The sequence below is a fragment of the Parus major genome, chromosome 1A, assembly GCF_001522545.3.
Source record: "Parus major isolate Abel chromosome 1A, Parus_major1.1, whole genome shotgun sequence".
Lineage (NCBI taxonomy): Eukaryota > Metazoa > Chordata > Aves > Passeriformes > Paridae > Parus > Parus major.
In genome coordinates, this window is record NC_031773.1 from 6,059,223 (window position 1) to 6,079,324 (window position 20,102).

Sequence of the window (20,102 nt, forward strand, 5' to 3'; positions counted from 1 at the left end):
ATCTGGTCCTGTGACCTTTCTCACAGCACAAGCTGTTTGCTGAAATCAACCAAGACTTCTCAGGTGGGAAGGGATTGCTCCCATGGAGTGAAGAATGCCAACAGGGGCAGCAGAGATATCTGCTGATGTTCTTTGTTGAGAGGTATTTTCCCCAACTTGCTCTTTTTGGCATTAAAACTATACATTAATCAAAACAAAGCGCAGTGAGATCTAAATCAGTGATCCATTTCTCCCATTTTTATCAAAAGGCAGATACACATCAAATATTAAGCAAGAACTGGAAGATCTTTGTGCCACTGTCTGCAGACAGCTTCCTGTTGTGTTACATGTCACAATTTGTTATTAAAATCAGATACATAGGTCTGGCAAACATGGGAGGATTGCTGAATGACCTGAGCACACAGGCTGCTAATCTCCACAAACAGCTGCAGCAGGGCTGTGATTTCCCCAAGCATTAAACTGATCACTAAATGGCCTCTTACGTACTCCAAAATGAGCTGGCAGGTGAGTGGGAAGGTTATGAGTTCCTGAGCTGTCCTGCATGACCTGGGATGACCACAGGGTTTTCTCTTTGCAAAGTCTGCCACCACACTGGCATTCCTTCCCAGCAGTGCCAGAGCTGACTGGATGAAGGCAATCTACACTGAGCAGATGAGACCTTGTGTACTGTAGGCAGAGCATGCTCAGAGAAGATAAGCATGTAAAATTGGGCCTGCTCTAAGAAGAAGGTGTGCCAGCCTTGGGGTTTTTTTTCTCAGAGACTTTTGACTCTGAGAAGTGATGACCAGCACATAGAAAAATCTTCCTATGGCATATATGGGAGATAGCAGAATATTCTTATAAAGGTTAATAAGATGCCTGGCTGAATGCAACTTATTCACAGTTTCAAGAAGCAGGCATGGATGCTGAGCATCCTCGTCACCCCCAAGCCAACTGGGCCCAGCTGATGTAGGGTCCCCTTCTCTGGGGGGGAAAAAGCCCTGGACTTTGCAGTCTGGAGTTGAAACAGCTGGATCTCCCTGAGGCCATTGTACAATGGCTTTTGTAAGAGGTGACTGTGGAAGGAATCTCATCTCCTGACCCCACCCCACCTCCAAACAAGGAGCATGCCATAACAAAGTGAGAAACAAAGTATTCCAGGTTATAAAATATCCACTGCCTACCGCTTCCCGCAGGCACAGCTTCTTTAGCTCCTCCAAGCGTTGGCGCAGTGTCTCCTCCAAAGCTTCTTGCCTGGACTTCAGTGCAGCCAGCATGTCTTTCTTGGCAGACTGAGAACTGTCTGACTCTTGGGAACCTGTCAACAAACAATGATTTCACTAAGCCAGCTGACAGCAGAATACACATCTGGAGTGCTTGTAATTTAACCAAAGCCTGGATGCGTCCTTCCAAAAAGAAATCGGACTAAGACATGAAGCAGGTGTTACCCAGTCATGTTTGTTTACAGAAAATCCTTAATGTTTAAGCTAACAGTCAGAGATTCGACAGTGGAGAACATAAAGATATTTGTAACCATTATCTGGAAAAATAAAAGCAGAAAAATTATTCATCTAAAGGAATTCCATCTTAGAGGAAACCCACATACAATTCCCATGAAAGCTCCCAGTGGCAAAGTACAGTTACAAAGCCCTGGAGATGCATTTTTGGAAATTAAGTCTAGGAGAAACCATTTGACAATACAGCCTACTTCTTAAGAACTGCAATTATCCTAGTAGCAAACATGTAATTCAATCCACTTACAGCCTGTTCTATGAAAAACTGTAATGAAACAAAATTACCTAGCAAGATTTCTGTAAAATACACCAAAAAACCCCAACCATTGCTCCTTCTGGGGTAGTAGCTGTTTCTTGTGAAGATGTAGGTCAAGATATTTAACTGCATGTCCAAATGGCTTGGCTTTTCAAGTGGCAATTACCAGCAACTCCCACTGAAGCAGGTCTGCGCATTAAGTCAGATTTTATTGCTCAGATGTCAAGACAACATTTGTAATTTCTGCTCTTTGGGGGAACTTCTTGATGGAGTAACCTCATCCTTTGTCATTGTGTTTCCCCCACATACAATAAAGGATGGATATTCTCCTTATCCCTCCTTTTGCTGCTGGTGTATCAATAGAAGCATTTTTTTTACAGCAGTGACCTATTCCCTGCCCCTCTTGGGCAATGGCACAGAGAAAGCAGACCTTTATTATCTGCAGGAGTCAGATACAACAGAATGCTACATGGAATTTTCTGTGCACCTGTCGTCAGATGGGGGCTAGAGGGGGCTCCTAGATACGTCTGCAGTTTGGCCTCCAAGCACTCAGTGAAAACACTCAGCCCAAGGAAGATGAAAAGGCTGTTATTTCACAGAGCTTTGGAAGGAATCTGGGAACAATTCTTCATTTTGGCAGCAAAACAGTGAAATTTGTGCTTTCAGCTTCATCTTTCATTGCTACTATTCCAGCAGACCATTAAAGCTAAACTGAAAGAGGATTGAGGCAAAAATTGCCACAAAACAGTTCTGCATTGGCTCAGGGGGAGCAGAGAATCTTACAGATCTTTTTCACCGGTATTTTCTGCAGTTTTCATGAAGAAAGATAGCTGGCATTTATTCAATGAAACACCACTCTGCTTCCTTAAAGCCTTTACTGGGCTGTCCTGAAGTGGGGGTGGCGGAAGAGATCTCTCTAAAGGCCAGCCAGGCTGAGCGCTATCAAACAAAGGAGGAGAACCTCATGGTAAGATGCTTGTGTAATTACTGTAGTCATCCCCATTTTATTGGTGTTTGCCCTCATAAAACAACAAAACTCAACTCTGCAGACACGTCTGTGCTGGAAGAACCTGATGGGACCTTCTAGGGGAGCCCTGTATTTGCACTGGCAGTGAAACTCCTCTCCAGCACTTAGCAATTCTTAATAGTAACCCTGGTGAGTAGTTACTAGCAAAACTGAACTGCTGAATTTCTTCATGAACTTGTCAAACTGCTGAGCCCTGGTGAAAAGTTGTTCAGATTCCAGCAGATGTTTTGAACCTTTTTCTTTTTTTGTTTTATGACAACTTAAATGACCTATGTTTTCCTTTCAACTGCTCTTCCCCTTTCCTTCCTCTGTCAGCTCCATACCTTCACGCCAGCCTTGGATTTATTTTTAAAAGTTATTCATTTTTTCTCTGTGGGTTGCCACAGCAGCTATACAGAAATATTTACAAGCATATGAACAGCCTGGCCAGACCCCTGTGCTGATGCAGGGTATGCCCATGAGAAGGAAACAAAAGGCTTCTGGCTGAGCTGGTAGGGATCCAAATCAAGCCCAGACAGTTCACAGCATCTTCTCCAGCTGAGCTTTCCCTGTGTGAGAACCATGCTGGTCTTTACCCTGATACAACTGATGAACATTTTGTCCACTGAGTGCCCATTTTTCCATCTTTTTCAGTGCTCCAAAAAAGCAAAGGAACTGGAGGGGACATGGAAGTATGTTATCACATTCTGAGCAAAGCAATGGGATTACTGCTGAAACCAAAGTCATCCACTCACTGGCATTTATGTTTGGTTTTGAATTTTAATTTAAAAGCTGAATTATTTTGCAATGTATTATTAGATTTTTTATTGGCTGTATTCTCTGCTTGTTCTCATGGGTGAAAAACAAATGGACACTTGATCAGTCAAGAGAACCACACCTGTATGAGATGACTGTAAATGAGCAGAGAACAATGTTTTGTATTGCTGGGTGCCTATGGCTTCCGTTAGAGGCTCTTTATTTATAAATATGTATCAATCCTACCTTGAATAAGGCTGTGATCAGAGATCCACTTTAAGCTCAGGGTTAATTGACCCAAAAATGTCAGGACAAATCAAAATACCATAAAAACAACCAAGAAATAATCAAAGACCAGCACAAACCAAACCAATCAAGCAGATACTACCTTAAATCAGCCTTATTAGATATGGTCACTGAGTCATAGCTGCCCAGTGCCTTTCAAAGGGGATCACCAACAGAGAAAAATCAATCCTGAGACATCAGTCCTAACACAAGAGGCTCTTGCTGCAACAGAAATGGTTGACTGGGAGGCTTTCTCAGGTGTTTTATCTCCCACAATTAGGGTTAATTCCTAATGCAGTAAATGGGAGAAATGTTGCTGAAATATGTAATTTTACTGTATGGCATTTGAACCTTTTTGTGAAAATTATTCTTCAGCCTCCCCATTTGCAGTGCAAGGATTTACCAAACTCTGCATTTTAGCACATACTTCTGCAGAACCATTTGATGTCCCTAAAACCAAAAGGGTGAAAACACACCAGGTAGCAGGCACAGGGCCTTCTCTCAGGTTGACACCAGAAACCTGCTAATATATTAATTATACCCTATTAATTTGTGGAAACAATAATCATCTTCTGATACCCACATGTCCTCTCTGGGTGATTTCTTCATCCACTGACATTCAGGAGAACATGAGCTGAGAAATGCAGGGGGAACATGGTCTTCCCTGTCCAAGTCCTTCTACAGTGGATTTCATGGCTGAACTTTACCAATGTTAACAGGGTGGGTTCTGCTCACTTCTATGCTGGTGAGGTCAGGACAGTCTTGGTGAAGGTGACATGCAGCACATGGGTCACACCCCTGAAAGATCTGGTCAAGTGTTATGCAGGTGCAGGTCTGCTGGGGTCCAAGACAAGCTTTGCTTTAAAGCCTGCCAAAGGGGTGAGACCAGACACTACTTTGGAGAGAAAAGTCCTACCAGTGACTCATTGTTTGTCTCTATTTCCTCCATCTATTGTAGAAGAGTGGAGTCAGCTTGGAAAAGGGATAAATGAGAAGGATGGAAACAAGCAGAGAAGACAGATGGGATGCTGAAGAGCAGGGAGAGCCAAGTCTTGGTGACACCAGCTGCGTGAGGAGAGGAGATGCAACAAGGAGGGTGAGCAGCAGCAGCAGCAAGGCAAAAGCACCCAGGCATCTCTTCTCTTTCTCATTCTCCTAGTCTCCTGCTCCGGGAAAAACACATCTAAATATGGCAAACCCTTCACTCTACATCCGGCTGATGGCTCCAGCTCACTGGTGTTTGGCTGAGCTCCCTGTGGAAGGCTGTCCCCTGAGCAGGGAGGGAAGTTTCCCCCACGCTCACTCCGTGCCAGAGCCCGGGCTGACTCACTGCACCAGGATGTCAACGCACAACAACCAGCAGCCCCAGACAGCCCCTATCTCTGGTCTCTGCCCAACACATAGGATTTCCTCCGCGGCGCGCGGGAGCTCAGCTGGAGCTGCTCGACACAGGATGCGCTCAGACATCCTGCGGGCGCCTCGTCCTCACCAGCCCCCGCACTCGCGGGCCAGCGGGTGCTGCTTATGCGCTCCAATGCGGTCCAGCTGGGCCACAGCCCTGCCGGATGCAGCAGCAGGGCCTGGGAACTGCCTGGCTGGACTCTGTTGTGGCGTTTTCAAACATAAACAGGCCCCTGCACAGGAAACCTCCACTGCTGCAGAAGGAATGGGCTTAGGGGCTGGAGGCTCCTTGAATGCGACTGCAGAGCTGAAGCAGAGATGCTCCTCTGGGGTGTCTCCTCTGTCCACAGAGATGTCACAGAGATGACTGGGGGTCAGTCCAACCATAACCCAGTGACTACAGGGCTGCTCACTAGCTTGGAGACCTGCAGAGCTCTTACGGCACAGACTCCAAAGGAAAAATCCACCTTAGAACTAACTTGGCTGTTTTGCTGGCTTTGATTTGGTTCCTGCCTGTGTGAAAGTAGAGCTTTTGTTCACAGGCAAATCCTTCTTCCCCAGATGTCCAGGGATGGCCCACAGATTCTGAGCAGAAGATCCCTGAGTTAAATCACAGCAGCCCACTTTCCTAGGGAGGCCCCTTTAGATCCAAAATGAGGACAAAAGTTAGAGTCAGCTTGTCAGAAATGGACTTGGGCATCAAAATTACAAATCTGCAGTGGACAGCCTGAGATCAACAGTGCTGGGAAAATGGAGGAGCTGAGGCTTTGGTCTTGAATTGCTGTAATCATGAGGAAGCCACTTCCCAGTGTGAGACTCCATCTCCTCTCTGCTGTCTCTTGAGACTGCAAGTGATGTGAGGCAGCGACTGCCTTGTACTGCACAGCAGGATCTTCTCCAGACAGTGTGACAGCTGGAAGCAACACAAACTTTTCCTTGCAGACTTGCTGCAAGCCCAGGGGAGACATGCCAGTTTTGGCATGCTCCTCATGGTGCTGACAGCCCCTCCAGTGAGGAGGAGTGAGATGGCAGGAGGAAATGACTACAAGTAATTTTCAGGAAAAAAAAGACTGGGAATAGTAGGGAAGTGGGGACAAACAGAGATTCAGTCCTGACCTTGTGATTTCGAGTCACTTGAGGTATTTATAGCCTGGAAGTCTACTGTGGCCACTTAATCATTTGCACTTATTCTCTCCAGTGTGCCGGCTGTACTGCGATAACCCATCATTGTTGTGGTTGTGTGCCGATAATCTTTGGCACAATGGGAGGAAACACAAAGCCTGGGACAGAGCCAGTGACTGTGCCCAGTGGGACAGACAATGAATGCCCCCTCCCATCCAGTGGGACAGAGATGGGAGACCCCCACCAGCCAGGCTCAGGGGAAGGGGATCTTGCAGCAGAGGGGTCTGGGCATGGAAGCAATCCAGGGTTTCCAATTCCCTGGTGCCTGACCTCTGCCAGACACCTTCCCTCAATACTTTTTTATATCTGCTGAAAGGCACACAGCAGCAGCACTCTGCAGCTCTCCTCAGCATTTTGGGGAGAGCCCTGTCCTCAGAGCTGGCAGGATGTAACAGGCAGCTCTGAATAAAGGAACATGGAGGAAGCCATGCTTGCCTGGCCCATTAGCAGCACCTTGACAGAAACAGAGGTTCACACAGTCCTATGAAGGCACCCAGGCAGGCAGATCCACCTACCCAGGACGGAAGAAATGACTCACCTGGTCAATGAACTCTGGGTGGGTCTAGTCACTAGTGCAATTCAGATGAGTCCACAAATCTGTGCTCAGACAGAAAGGTGCAGGGAGCACAAGAGTACAAAAATGAAAGCATGGGCAGCTCCCAGTTTGGAATTTCCATACACTTAACCCTGTAAGATGCTGGGCCTACACCAGCTTTTCTGGGCCTGATTTTTTGCTGGCTTTCACATAGCTACTGCTCTCTCCAGGTGTAAGAGCAGAAGCAGACCCCAGTGTTTGTTTTTCCAGGAACACAAAAAGTCCATGTATTAACACAGAAACAGGATTACTACCACGTAGCTCTCACAAACTTAGGAATGGTGCCCAGGAGGCTGAGATCTTGGAAAGACCTTAAGAGCTTTCTTGAGGTACTTAACATTATTTACTTTCCAGCAGGAAAGCTGGAAAAAATGCCAAACAAAGAAAGACTTCCAACAACCTGACACCAATGTGGGAGCTGCTGAGGTACTGCAACTCCCCAAGACATGGGAGGCACAGACAGTGGATTGTACACTTCTTCTTGTTAGGAAGACCTCAGGAGCAGAAAGGCAACTCTGTTTGCAGGCAAGGCAAGGAATTGCACATCAAGCAGCTCTGGAAGCACTGCACATTTTAACTACATTCTGAACATTTTCCAAGCAGGGTTTTAGTAGACATAAAGGCTACAGTGATGCAAAGCTAATCTACTACATCAGTGTGGGTTCAGTTTTAAAGCATTTTCACTCTTAGATGCCTTCTTATTTTGTCCAAGCCTGAGAAGGTTATTCTCTGCTGTTGCATATCTCAACACATTTGGTTTTGATAACTTGATGTCATGCTTAACAGAAAGTATTTAATTGTTTGAAACTGTTAATTACAGTGATAACAAAAACCTTGCTCTCCTGAAGACCTCACCTATGCAGATTCAAACTCTTTGCTAAATATAAAACCCCCTACTTTAAGCCTGCAGTGAGATTTATCATGTTTTACACACAGCTTGCCTGGTTCAGACTGACAGAAGAGTATCAAAGAGACAGAACCTCCTGACCCCACTTCTCCAGCCCTTCTCTCCTCCTGCTCTAGCTCTCCTCTGCATTATCTTCCCATGGGATTCTCTTACACGTGACATCTTCCTCACACAAGAAAGTGCCCTAAGCCACAACAAGAAACCTTCAGGACCTTGGCACTGGTAGAGTGTTAGGGAATAGTTCTTTTGAGCCTGGGACAGCAGCTAAATCCCAACAACACAGGGCAAAGCAGATGTGCACTCGGTGAAGTAGACACCCTGTCTCAACAATGCTGAGGAACACCACCAGTTCCTGGCCACAGTTTCCCTTGTGAGCTACACTGGGTGACTGCTTCCCCACTGCTGGCTGGGCACTCCTTCACAAACCCATCTGCCTCAACTGGATACCAAGGGATGGTTAGGGTAGAAATTGTGAAGAGAGACCAGGTTTCAGCTGGAAATTGAGAGGCTGGAGATGACATCTCGGAGTCAAGGAGGAAATGAGTGTTGGTAAAGAGAGAGGGGGAGGCTGCTGCCTGTGCTGTTTGTGGAGCAACATGCTGAGAGATGGACTGCCACCTGGACAGACAGAAAGGCTAAAGGGAAGTGACTTTCATTTCTGCAGTGCAGCTTCTGACTGCTCCCCATTATACCATGGCCATGACACTTCCCACCATACTCCCTCCAGTTACAGGACAAAGGACCTACCTGATGACAGAAGACTCCCGCTGCTTCCGCTGATAATTTTGCCTTTACTCCCCATGTTGGCCAGCTTTGAGGTCTTGAGGGTTCCAGTTTCAGTCAAGTCAATTGCAATCTCACTCAGGCTTCTTGCAGCATGAATCTTGGACTGGAGGTGGACACAGGAGTTAGTAATGATCTAATGCCTCTTTAAAGCTCACAGGAGGAAAAAGATCTTTTGCTGTAGCAGGAAATAGGCCTCCACAGCAAACTTGGATTATTTTACAAGAATAGAAGCAACCTGGCACAGTATCCACTGCTGTATTTTTTACATTCTTAAGTGGGTACAGTTCTGGCATCGCTTCCTGTTGTTTGGGTTTTTCTCTGCTTTGCCATGCACATTTTTCTCTCTTAAACAAAGGATGTATGGAGTCACTGTTTTACCACATACAATAAGAAACCTTCAGAAATGCCATCATAATAACCTGCTGAAAAGCTCAAAGGCTACAGACCATCTCTAGAATTTAAAGGAAGCCAGAACTACTGCTTCACAAATCAGCAGTAAGCTTTGGAACAAGACACAGTGAGGACATGCTTTTAGGTGTCATGAGAAGCTGGAAGAAAACAGAGACAGGGAAACACATTTAGGTTATTGTCCAGACTAACAAGCTACATGCAGTGTCCCTGCTCTGAGGGACCTCTTCAAAGCATTAACCTTACTCTAGTAGGAAACAGCCAGCCCAGCTCAGTAACTAGCCACATTAGGGTATGGCTATTGTTCCTCATCAAATGTCAACAAGATTGTTGCAATTTGTAATTACAAGAAAGTAAATGATGCATAGTACATAAACACAGAGAACAGGACAGGAGAGAAGAGAAGAGAAGAGAAGAGAAGAGAAGAGAAGAGAAGAGAAGAGAAGAGAAGAGAAGAGAAGAGAAGAGAAGAGAAGAGAAGAGAGAACAGACTAGACTAGACTAGACTAGACTAGACTAGAATAGAATAGAATATTTCAGCTGGAATGGACCTCCAACAGTCATCTCAACCCATTGCTCAAATCTTACAAGCACTGTGCTTCTGAGCTTCAATTAGTCTGCCCTTGCAGGGCCACTGACCTGCAATTTTAATTTCCCAGAACACAGAAAGCTGTTGGTACATTTTGACAAGACCCTTCAACTGCAAGAAGAATTTTATTCAAAAGGGGGTAAAGCCCCAGTTCAAGATCACTTGACCATTCACCTCTGCACCTTCTCAAGGCCAGAAGAGACCCAGCCCTGCCCATACAGCTCAGGGGATGGGCACATCATTAATGTGCTAACAAATCAAAGCTGATTGATGTCCACATACCAGGGTGTGATCTGTTCCCACTGGAAATAACATGAAACAAGACAACAAGGAATGCTTGTCACAATGGGATTTTCAGTGTTACTTCACTGAAAATAAAGTAACTTTATTTGACTATAAAGTTAAGTAAACTTTATAGTTTACTTATAAACTTTCTTTTTTTTTTGAGGAAAAAGAAACCATTCCAACAAGAACTAAGCCTGAATTGATGGCTGAGTGCTCACCACTGAGCTTCTTAGTTCTGTTACTGATGTACTGTGGGGCTTTGGGTAAGACACTTTAGGTTAAGCTTTTAGAGATCCCCACCTCTGTTTGCATATCAGTGAAATAATAAGGGAAGGAAAATGTCTCCCTGTAGCACACTCTATTTTTAAGATTAATTTAAGACTGCAAATGAAGACAGCACTGGGAAAGTCTTCCACTGAAAACACCCTCAGAAGTATTATCATAATTTAATATTCTTGGGTATTTATAGGCTCCATCATTAGCATTCCAAGGTACCCAAATGTCTCACAAGCTTATTTCCACAACAACCCCAATAACAGGGTGTGTGTTCTCACTTGTGTTGCAAGAGTGAACAGTGCTTCTGAGTGCAGAGGCTGAACTACCCGACAAGATATCAGAGCAGATCCGTCAACCAGTACTGGCCCTCTTCAACTAATGTTGCAACCAGTTAGACCCTTCTCATTTTCTAGCAATTCCTCCCTAGAATTGGCCCCAGGAGAAGGGCAGCACTCTTTAGCTTCTTGGGTCAGATGTTTCTGGTCAGAAACAAGGCCTGTGAAACATCTTCAAATAGTTCTGGAAGGTTAGTTCCAGGTGAAGAGGAAAATCACTGCTTTTATCTAATGAGATTTCCTTTACTAAAGTCTTCATAAGGAGCCTAAGCATGAACTGCTGTCTTGCTGTAATGACAGATCTTTGGAGGTAACAAGCCTTCCAACTGCCTTTGTCCTGCTGATAAATCCCCTGCACATGTATATATGCTGTATAACCCTATATGTATGTAGGGCTATGTGTACTTTGTATAACCCCAGAACAACTACATTGATCAAACCCAGTGTCTGCCTGACCCAACAGACTGAGTCCTGGCAGTGGATGCCTCAGAAAGGCACAAACCCCAGGTCTGCACGGACAGATCCATCCCTCCTGCTCCATGAAGCAGTGGTTTTCCTGTGTTTATAGGATAATTACAGCAAGCAGACCTGTAGTTTATTTCCACTCATTTTCAGAAGGCAAATTAGGGCACACTTTGGCCCTACCTGTCTGACTGGGCACCAACCAAAGTGCTGAGTGAAGGCAATGTGACTGCTGGTGGTGTTGTGGTCCTGGCCAAGCCAGCAGTGGCTGGAAGTGTACCCTACATAGGGCAAACAAAAAGGTGATATAAGACCAAAGCCTGGCATCCCTGGAGCCTGGAGGGAGTTAAAACAAACCCTAAAACAAACCAGCAGACAGGATTAGCAGGGCAGAGTGAGCTTCCTCTGCAGAGGGTACAATTCAAACGTGCTGAAACCTTGGGAGAAGGTTTTAGATCCAATTGCAGTTGTGCTAATGGTGCCCTGTACTGAACAGTGCAGATAAAACATCTCCTGAAAGGAATGGGGTTAATTTTCCTCACTGCTCAGTCCCTGCTGCCTCTGCTGCCTACAGCAATGCCAGTCAGTGTCAGGTGGTCCCGTGCATTGGACAGGCTCTCAGCAGCAGCAGGAATCAGAGCAACAGCTCATTTCACACAGGCCACTGAGCAGCCAGCACGAGGCCCGTGCAGGCTGTGTGCCGCAGCAGAGCACTGCAAGGCTGGGTTGCACCCCATTAGTGCTCCCCCAAGACCTCCAGTCCCTCCAGGCTCAGAAATTTTAAAGCACTTAGCGCAGACCTGCCAAGTCTCATTTACATGGAGGAGGACTGGCTCATTCATGAGTCATTTCAAAGCGTGGGGCCAAACTGATCCCCAGTGCTGTTCTGACAGGGTCAGAGGGTGAAGAAAAATCTGTAAGTGAAATAAGGAAGAAGATGGACACTAGGGATAAATTCATCCCTCTTGCTGCAGTGATGGGGCTTTGCTGGAGGTGATTTTTTTAAACCCTTGGCCTATTTTCTACCAGTTCATTCAGCCAAAAAGCCTTGCACTTGGAGGAACATGGTGTTGAAAATTCCCACAAAATGGGACTTCTCAAGGTTTCTAGGCCAAGAGTTTGATTGACTCAGTGCAGTCAACAGTGCACAGACATGCCTTCAAGTCCTGCTGCATCTGTCTCCCAAAAAAAAGGGAAGCTGACAGGATTTCTGCACACTGACAAGCTCACTTGGGAAGCTGGAGATCTTTTCAGTCTCCACGTTATGCTTCAATTGCAGGCAGAGAGAGACAGATCAGCAGGGAGCGAGACGCTGGGAACCCGACGAGCTGGCAGGAGTTCAGCATGGAGTGAGGCTGCAGAAATGGTTGGGACCTCACTTGCAAAAGGGTCAGAATCCAGGCAAAGCGGATTTTATTTCTTTTTAAAATCAAATGAAGGGTTTTCTTTCCAGTGGAGCTGTTGGTCCAGATCCAACTGGTGCCCAGTTATGTGAGGAGCACGGAGTTCAAGCTTTCTTTATCACTATGTCACATCTCCCGCCATCTAATCTACATCACTGGAGCAAAGGCTCAGCTGTGCAGTGAGCTCCAGCAGGCTTTTTCCTCTAAGTTTGTTTTTATTTTTCTTTCTTTTGTCAAAATGATATGAAATGCCAAGTTTGGACATGAAAGGAAGGAATATCTAAGTTTTGCTTTGAAGTTGAGGATTCAATTGAAGTGGGGCCTGAGATTTAAGGGGCTGCAAACCCATGCGACCTGAAACTCAATAAATGTTTGTCTAGGCCCCTGAGAGCTGAACCAAAGACATTTCACATCACCCTGCTCTGGGATATGATTTACTAGTTTTCCAAAGCAAAGTTCATATTAGCACTGTGTCCTTGAAGTGACCAGCAGGATGAACTGAACAGATCAATAAAAATAGATGGATCTATCAATATTGACAGTGTCACATCAAAGATGAGGACAACAGATGAAAATATCAGTTCCCTTAAGAGAAAGGGACAAAAATATTTGTATGCCTTAACTTCAAAGCCTCAGCACGAGGACTGGGATTATTGTGACAAAGCATGCTGACATGGTAACAGACGTGACAGGTTGACAAACGAGGGCTGGTGGGTGGTGCTGCCTGTAGGAGTGTGAGAGAGGGGAGATAAAACTGAAACACAATCTGCCAACAACAAAAGGAGTCACTGAAGGGAAGTCCTGGGTGTTTCAGAGACTCAGTTTCTTACCAAAGAAATGGGAGGAGGAGGGAATCTCCTTTTGTTTGTTGGTTGCTTGTGAACTAAATACCTTGCAGCTAGATCAGTAAATCCATCTGGCTAAAAGTAAAGAAAAATAAACTTCTATTTGCTTGAAATTTATCTCTGAGTTGACAGAGGACTATGCACTGCCCTGATGATCCTGAGCAGAGAAGGGACAGGAAATCTTCCCTTGGTATCAGTGAGTATGTAATTATGTCCATATTTAAAGTAGCAAGATGTTAAGACTGCTTCAGGCATTTGGAGGATCATCACCTGCACATTCTGCCATTTCATCAGAGATGAGGACCAATGCAGGTACCCTCTCAATACAGGCTCTGTCTTCTCTGTGAAGCTTTACACTTCTCTGTGAAGCATGCTCATATGGAGAGGGAAGTCTGCATGAGAAGTTTTTTCTCTGTATCAAAGTAATCTCAAAGTGATCAAAGCAATCTCCTGCTGCTCTGGGTATGCCTAAAATTACTGATGAAAGGAATTAAGAGGGAGAACACACCCCCCTCTGGTTTCAAGGTGGTTTCTTTTGTGTATTGCGTGGCCCTTTGTGCAGCACCAGTTTGCGATAGCTCCTTGTACAGCCAGGCTGACAAGCCTCCTGGCCCCTCTTAAAATAATATCCCTACCCCTCCTTTCTAGGAAAATACAATAGTAAAAATCAAGGGACAGCAAGAAGAATCCAGAGACAGTTGTAGGTTGGGAAGCTGCTTTGAACTCAGTTACTGGAAGCTGCCCTAACCTTATGACAGACATGGAAGATGTGGAAACCATTCAGACAGTGATGTTTCTGCTTGCTAACTTTGGGTCCTACAATTTGGCCGCAGTTCATTACAACCTTTCCCTCAATCCTTACTCCCATAGGTTCGATACAAATTTTCTCAGTCTGGTCAGGACTAGAAAATGTCTTCAGTCAATTCACCTTTTTTTGCTCTTGAGTATTAAGGGAGGGCAGGAAAGAAGCCACCACCTCGACTTGAAGTGTCTGGGACTGTGGGGAGAGAGAAGGACTCAACTGGCACTTCTCATGCTTACCTTGCTTTGCTTCCTGTCCAGGTAGAACTGATGTTGACTAATGGCCATAGCCCAGATAGACTTTATTAATGCTGGACAGGCGTACCATGTATGTACAGCAATGCCACTATGCCCAAAAGTCCTCCTGGTCACAGATGCCCTGGAGAGAAGAAAAGAATGAACTGGGATTACACAAAGGTTTCACCAGATTGCTTTCTGTGGCAGAACCTGTCACAGATCTCAGTAAAAGCTGCTGTCTTTACTGTGCAGCAATAAATATCTAATCAAGCCAGGAGAGCATTTTCTTCAAATATGTCCTCAAGGTAGCAAGCTCCAGAGGACTAACAGTTTGTCCAGCTCAGACTGTATCCCTTGCTGCATATCCCAGGGAAGCTACCAAGGCCAAAGCCTGTGTGAATCCTCCGTGTCTCAACACATGCAGAGACATCTGAGGCCAAGTCCTCACACCCTCCACTCCCTCTGCCTTTGGACAGTGGCTCCCAAATATTAGGACCCAGGCAACAACTAAAGATTCACAGGATCAATGGCTGCTTTAGGGAGTGTGAGACAAACTCTTCAGGAACCTTAATTTCCCCACTTGTAAACAGATGTAGCAGGATTTGCCACATGGTATGGGGGCAGGGAGTTGTGAGGCTCAGAGGGGGCTGCCTAGTGTCCTGGAGAGGAGAATGGGACTCAGTGATTAGCTGAGTGAATTTAAAAACAGGAAAAATAAGAACTAAATATTTCCTCTCTGGGACTCCCAATTGTTCTCAAACATCAGCAAAAAAACACAGGTTAGGTTTCCCCATGCTTTCACAGCTGTACAAACCTGCTTGATTATTCCTCCCCCTCTCTCAAAAGCAACCCCACCAGCAGAGCCCCTGACACCAGCACAGTGCACATTCAGGCTCTCAGCATCCTGGTCTGTGGAACTCCTCCCACTGCAGGGATGGAGATCTGGCTGGAGTAAACCACACCACTGACCTACAGAGCGCCAAATAAATGAGGGCCTCCTCTCCAGTCTGTTAAGATGGGTCTTGTGGTAGAGTAGGATTATGAAATGATGTGACACGAGTACAGAGGCTTGCTCAGAACTGTGACACCTTTAGGGACATGGATGGTGAAGAGGGAGCAATGCAAGAGACAGCCTGGAGAACAGGTGTGCTACAGAGAGGCTGCCAGAGACCACAGTCAGCAGGGACTCTGAGCCATGCAGGTGTAGAGGTGATACTGCAGCTCAGGAGCTTTACTGTGCCATGCAAGGGGGAGTCAATTCTTTTACCAGCACTCACAAGTCCTCAAGCCTGCTATGGCTCCCCTCCTACACCTGTATCTGCACTGGCCACCTCTCTTCTGGTGCTTGTGGGCCACTGCCTTGTCCAAAGTTGGAGGTGAACACGGAGGGGTGAACAGTTGAATAAAGTTGTGATAGAGCCAAGAACAAAAGAAAACCAGAACTGCAGCAAAATGAGAACTGTTGGAAATGTTCAGTCTGGGAGAAGACTGACAGCCATTGCATCAGGGCTTTTTCAGTGCTTCAAAATGTGTTAAAGTCAAATTATGGAGCTACAAATCAGAGTGAAATTTCTGAGAAAACAGATGTGGCCAATGCAAACAAGGTCTGAGACAACTGGGATCTCATGTTTCAGTGTTACCCTGGGCTGAGTTCTTTCCTTGTGAATGGTGCTAGAGACCTCGTCCTATTACGAGTATTGTTCTTGTGAGAAAAGTCTCCACGGATGCAACAGGACAGCGCTGATGGTGACAGGCTGCCTCATTCCTGTCACTGGACAGGGAATGAAGGCTGTGCTGGGAGGTGATCCTGAAACTGAGACTGGAGAGTGGATCCAGCTCTGGATGCTTTACACTGGTCTAAGGACACAAACCACTGCAGCACACTGGCACATAAAGCTTTAAGGAAATTAGGGCACTCAAACATGGGCTGAAGCCTTAATTCTGGAGTCATCCTATTCAGTTCAAACACAATTACTCCTGAATTCTTAGAAACATACTCTGCAAATCATTAATCTTCTCACTGTGAAAGCAGTGATTTCTAATTATTTTCCTTTTTGGAATCTGTAAACATTTCCAATCAAAACAGCAGACTCCATCAGAACATCTACAGACTGTTGGTCAAACCTGTGGACTTGTTTTTCACAGCTGTGTTTGAAGACCTGAGAAATATGGCCCATGGATGTTTTTTCCATGACTTCCCATACATTCTCATGTATGCTTCACGAGCTATGGAATTAACCCTGTTGTTAGTTCCTAAAATGTACTATGGCAAAAGTAACTGCAATGAAAGGAGGTGAAATGGCCTGTTGGGGACAGGAAGCCGTGGGGCAGAGGCAGGGCTTAAAAACATACATTGTGCTGCCCAGCCCTGGCCACAACCACGGAGCTGCGCTCGCTCTCCTGACTGTGGCTTCGCTGACTCAGGCTCTGGTTTGGCTACGAGGAGAGGAATGTGGAGAGAGCACTGTGTTGGCTACTCCTCCGCCTCCACAAGCTGAACAACTCCTCACAGGAGTCCATCCCACTTGGCTGGGAGACTACAACCCGAGCTGTCTTCCCACCACGCCATGGCAACGTGCTGCACTGCATTACAGCCCGAGTACCAGCTCCACCTGGATGGTGCCACTCTGGATACAAAATCCAATCAAAATTATACAAAATCTAACCAAACTAATTCCTTTGTATCATGAAAGTACCAGGTTGACAACCCGGGACAGGGCTTTGTCCTCCTGGTGTTGAGGCAGAGAAACAAAGCAATGGAATAAAGAATGGAAGCTCTTCTGTGTCACTAATTCCTATAATCTAAATACAAATGAAAGAGAAGAGGCAGCTCTATGTGGTCACATTTCATGCATGACATCGAGTTGCAAATGTCACCGTGATTTTAAGGTCCCAGAGCTATTTCTTTTTCTTGCAACTGCTCCTTCCAGGAAACAGACAGAATTTAGGGCATTTTAGGGGCTTCTGGCTGCAAATCACTTGCAGCACGCGTTTCTGACGCCTCTCTGGGTGCCAGAGCCTCGGTGGGGGAAGGAGTGCACTACCCCCAGCTCCTGCTGCTGGAAGATCTCCCAGTGTATTCTCGACTTTGGGAATTTGCTCTGCTAGATTTCATGCGACTGTTTACATGCTTAATATTAAGCAGATGCTTTGAGGTTCTGCTGACCTGGAGCTGCACAATGACATGAGCTGCTTTACTTGGTGTTTGTTTTAACAAATGCACCTTATGCAGACAGGCACCATTGTACTGGTGTGACTGTGCTCAGATCAGGGTAAATAAGGATAGAAACTGCATGCAAAATTCCCCTAATAAAAGTACATCTATTAGTACACAGATAGGCATGGGAAACAGGTGAAACTGGATCACAGCTGAATGATCAGCACAACACTCTACTACCAGCAACACATCCAATCAGTCTGGGCAGAGAGATGGTTTCCATCAGTGGTATCATACAGTGCAAACGAGACATTGGTTTTAGTCAGAACAACTTCAGAGCCCCACACTCCCTGCGTGCAGTAACCATCCAGTAACGCGGACACACCAGGGGTGCTGAATGCACTGATGGGATGCAGCACAGTCCCTTGAACTCTCACATTAGGATTCCGAAGTAAGAAAAAAGGCTCCGGTGCCAAAAGACTGATGGGCTTTCATCCAGGCTGCCGGCGGTAAATCTCTGGTTCTGTGCCACTCCTTTCAGTTGCACTACTGAATATTTATTTACAAAGAAGCATGAGTACAAAATCTGGCGCTCATCTCCGGGCTCTGAGTGAAACACGGGGACAAGGCAAAACACCCCTTTCAAACACGAGGGTTGCCAGCACTGCAGCTGAGGCATTGGAGCCGCACAGTCCCGGGGGACACAAGGTGCCAGAACAGAGGGAAAGGGGAAAAAAAATACAGCTAGGAGCCGAGGGGAAACCCATCCTCAAAAACGGACACCAGAACCAGAAATGTCCCGCTGAAAGGAAGCAGCAGCCCCCGGCGTGGTACCCGCTGCCCCTCTCTTACGTGCTCCCCAGCTACCAAGCGCAGCGAGCCCCGCACAGCAGCGGAGGCAGCGCGGCTCTCGGGACCCGGCTCAGCCCGGCTCGGCACTGCACAGCCCGGCTCAGCCCGGCCCGTCTCGTAGCTCACCTGCGCGGATCGTGCACCTCCACCGAGAACTTCTTCTCGCGGAAATAGAGGTTCTCCAGCTGCCTCCATTGGAAGATCTGCGGGGAGAAGAAGGGGATGAGGCGCCTCCGTGCGCTCCCTCGCCAGCCCTGCCCGCCGCTTCCTCCCGGCGCTGCGGCGGGAATGCCCCGCTGCGCTGCGCTCCGCCCCGGGCCCGCGTCCCGCCCGCGCCCCCCGCCCCGCACCCGCGGGGCAGCCCCGGGGGCGGGCGGCGGCCTCCGTCCCTCCCTCCCTCCATCCCTCCCTCCCTCGGTTCCCCCCGCCCGCCCGGCCCCCGCTGCCCGCGACGGGCTCGGTGCCGGGGCAAGCGGGCTCGGGCGCCGGTTTCACTTTGCGAGACCAAATGTGTTGAAAACACATATAAACTCCGGGCAAACCGGGATTCGTCTACACTCTCCTTGTAAGGCTGACACCTGGGGTGCTGCATCGGCCTCTGGCACAGCACACTCTTCCCGGGGCGAAGGAGATGGGACCCCTGCTTCACTCAAGTGCTAATACCCAACTCTGCTTTTATCCTGCCATCCACGTAAAACTGGCACGAGCATGAGCCGAGTGGAATCAGTTTATCTGTCCCAGGCGCTGTCAGACTCGTGGTGGCGATGCCCGAGGCTCCAGGCGCTCCCGGCGGTACAAGACAGGGCAATGAACACGTTGTATCTCAGCCTCTGCTTTACGGGCTGCCCTGCCGGGACGTCTCAGAGCACCATTGAGACAAAACCAACACTAACACCAAGGGGGAAACCGAGGAACGAAGATTTTCATAGGAGTGAAATGCGGCGTGCTCTCGCCCCTGAGTCAGCCTGGGCCAGCCCTGGAGGTGCTTCTGGGCAGTGGGATGCAGATACACGGCCCCTGTGCCCACCCTTCTCCCGTGAAATAACGCCCACCTCCCGGGCAGGACGGCGGAGCGACCTCAGGAGCAGCGCGAAGGACGCGCTGACAGAGAAATAGTGCCAGCTCCGCGAGCTATCACACCGTCACCACTGCGGGCAGGTCCGCCACTGCCTCCTCCTTTACAGATGAGTAAGCCGAAATCCAAACCCTGGCTTCCAGGCTGCTAACCCACAGGTAGGAGGCAGCCTCCACCCCCCCAGGGCATCTCGGACTTCGGCTTCCCTGCACTGCCCCTAGCAAGCAGCATAGCTTGGGGAACGTGGCCCCGGTGCTGGAGAGCACAGGCAGCAGAGCTTTCCCTGATTCACTCCTTCTCCCACTCCAAGTAGCTTCTGCGGAGTTCCTGTTCTGCCCCCGAGGAAGGCGCTGGCTCCTGACACGCCAAGATAAGCCTGGGCTGCCAGTGTCAGCGCTTTGAAGATGAGTAAACAGAAGGCGTAATTTGATTTGCACTGATATAGCTGCTGGTGGAGCTGAAATCTATAGAATAAAACAAACCACAGAGAGGACCCAAAATTTTCTCCTTGCTGGTATTTCAGGGGCAGCAAAACCGAAAGTATTTGTTTAAAGTTTCCAGGCAAGATTAGGAGTATTTTCTTTTTTTTTTTTTTTCCCCTTCTCTAACTTCTGGGTGCTTCTGGGAAGGAAGGATAGGGGTTAAGAAGGGCATTGAGCTGCCCATTATTCTAGGGCTGTCCACAATGCTGGAGAGTAGGGGAAGAAGGG

At 47.3% G+C, this 20,102-nt stretch overlaps 1 protein-coding gene across 6 annotated transcripts in view; it reads right to left on the minus strand.

Moving 5' to 3' along the window:
• FRMD4A (FERM domain containing 4A) overlaps positions 1-20,102 on the minus strand; it is a 357,548-nt gene that overhangs the window by 20,490 nt on the left and 316,956 nt on the right. For all 6 annotated transcript variants that reach the window (XM_015628212.3, XM_015628214.3, XM_015628213.1 and 3 more), the window contains 4 exons: positions 18,444-18,520; positions 14,312-14,450; positions 8,629-8,770; positions 1,164-1,297 (listed from right to left, as the gene is read on the minus strand). In XM_015628212.3, the coding sequence (XP_015483698.1) occupies positions 1,164-1,297; positions 8,629-8,770; positions 14,312-14,450; positions 18,444-18,520 (492 nt within the window). The remainder of the gene's footprint in view (positions 1-1,163; positions 1,298-8,628; positions 8,771-14,311; positions 14,451-18,443; positions 18,521-20,102) is intronic.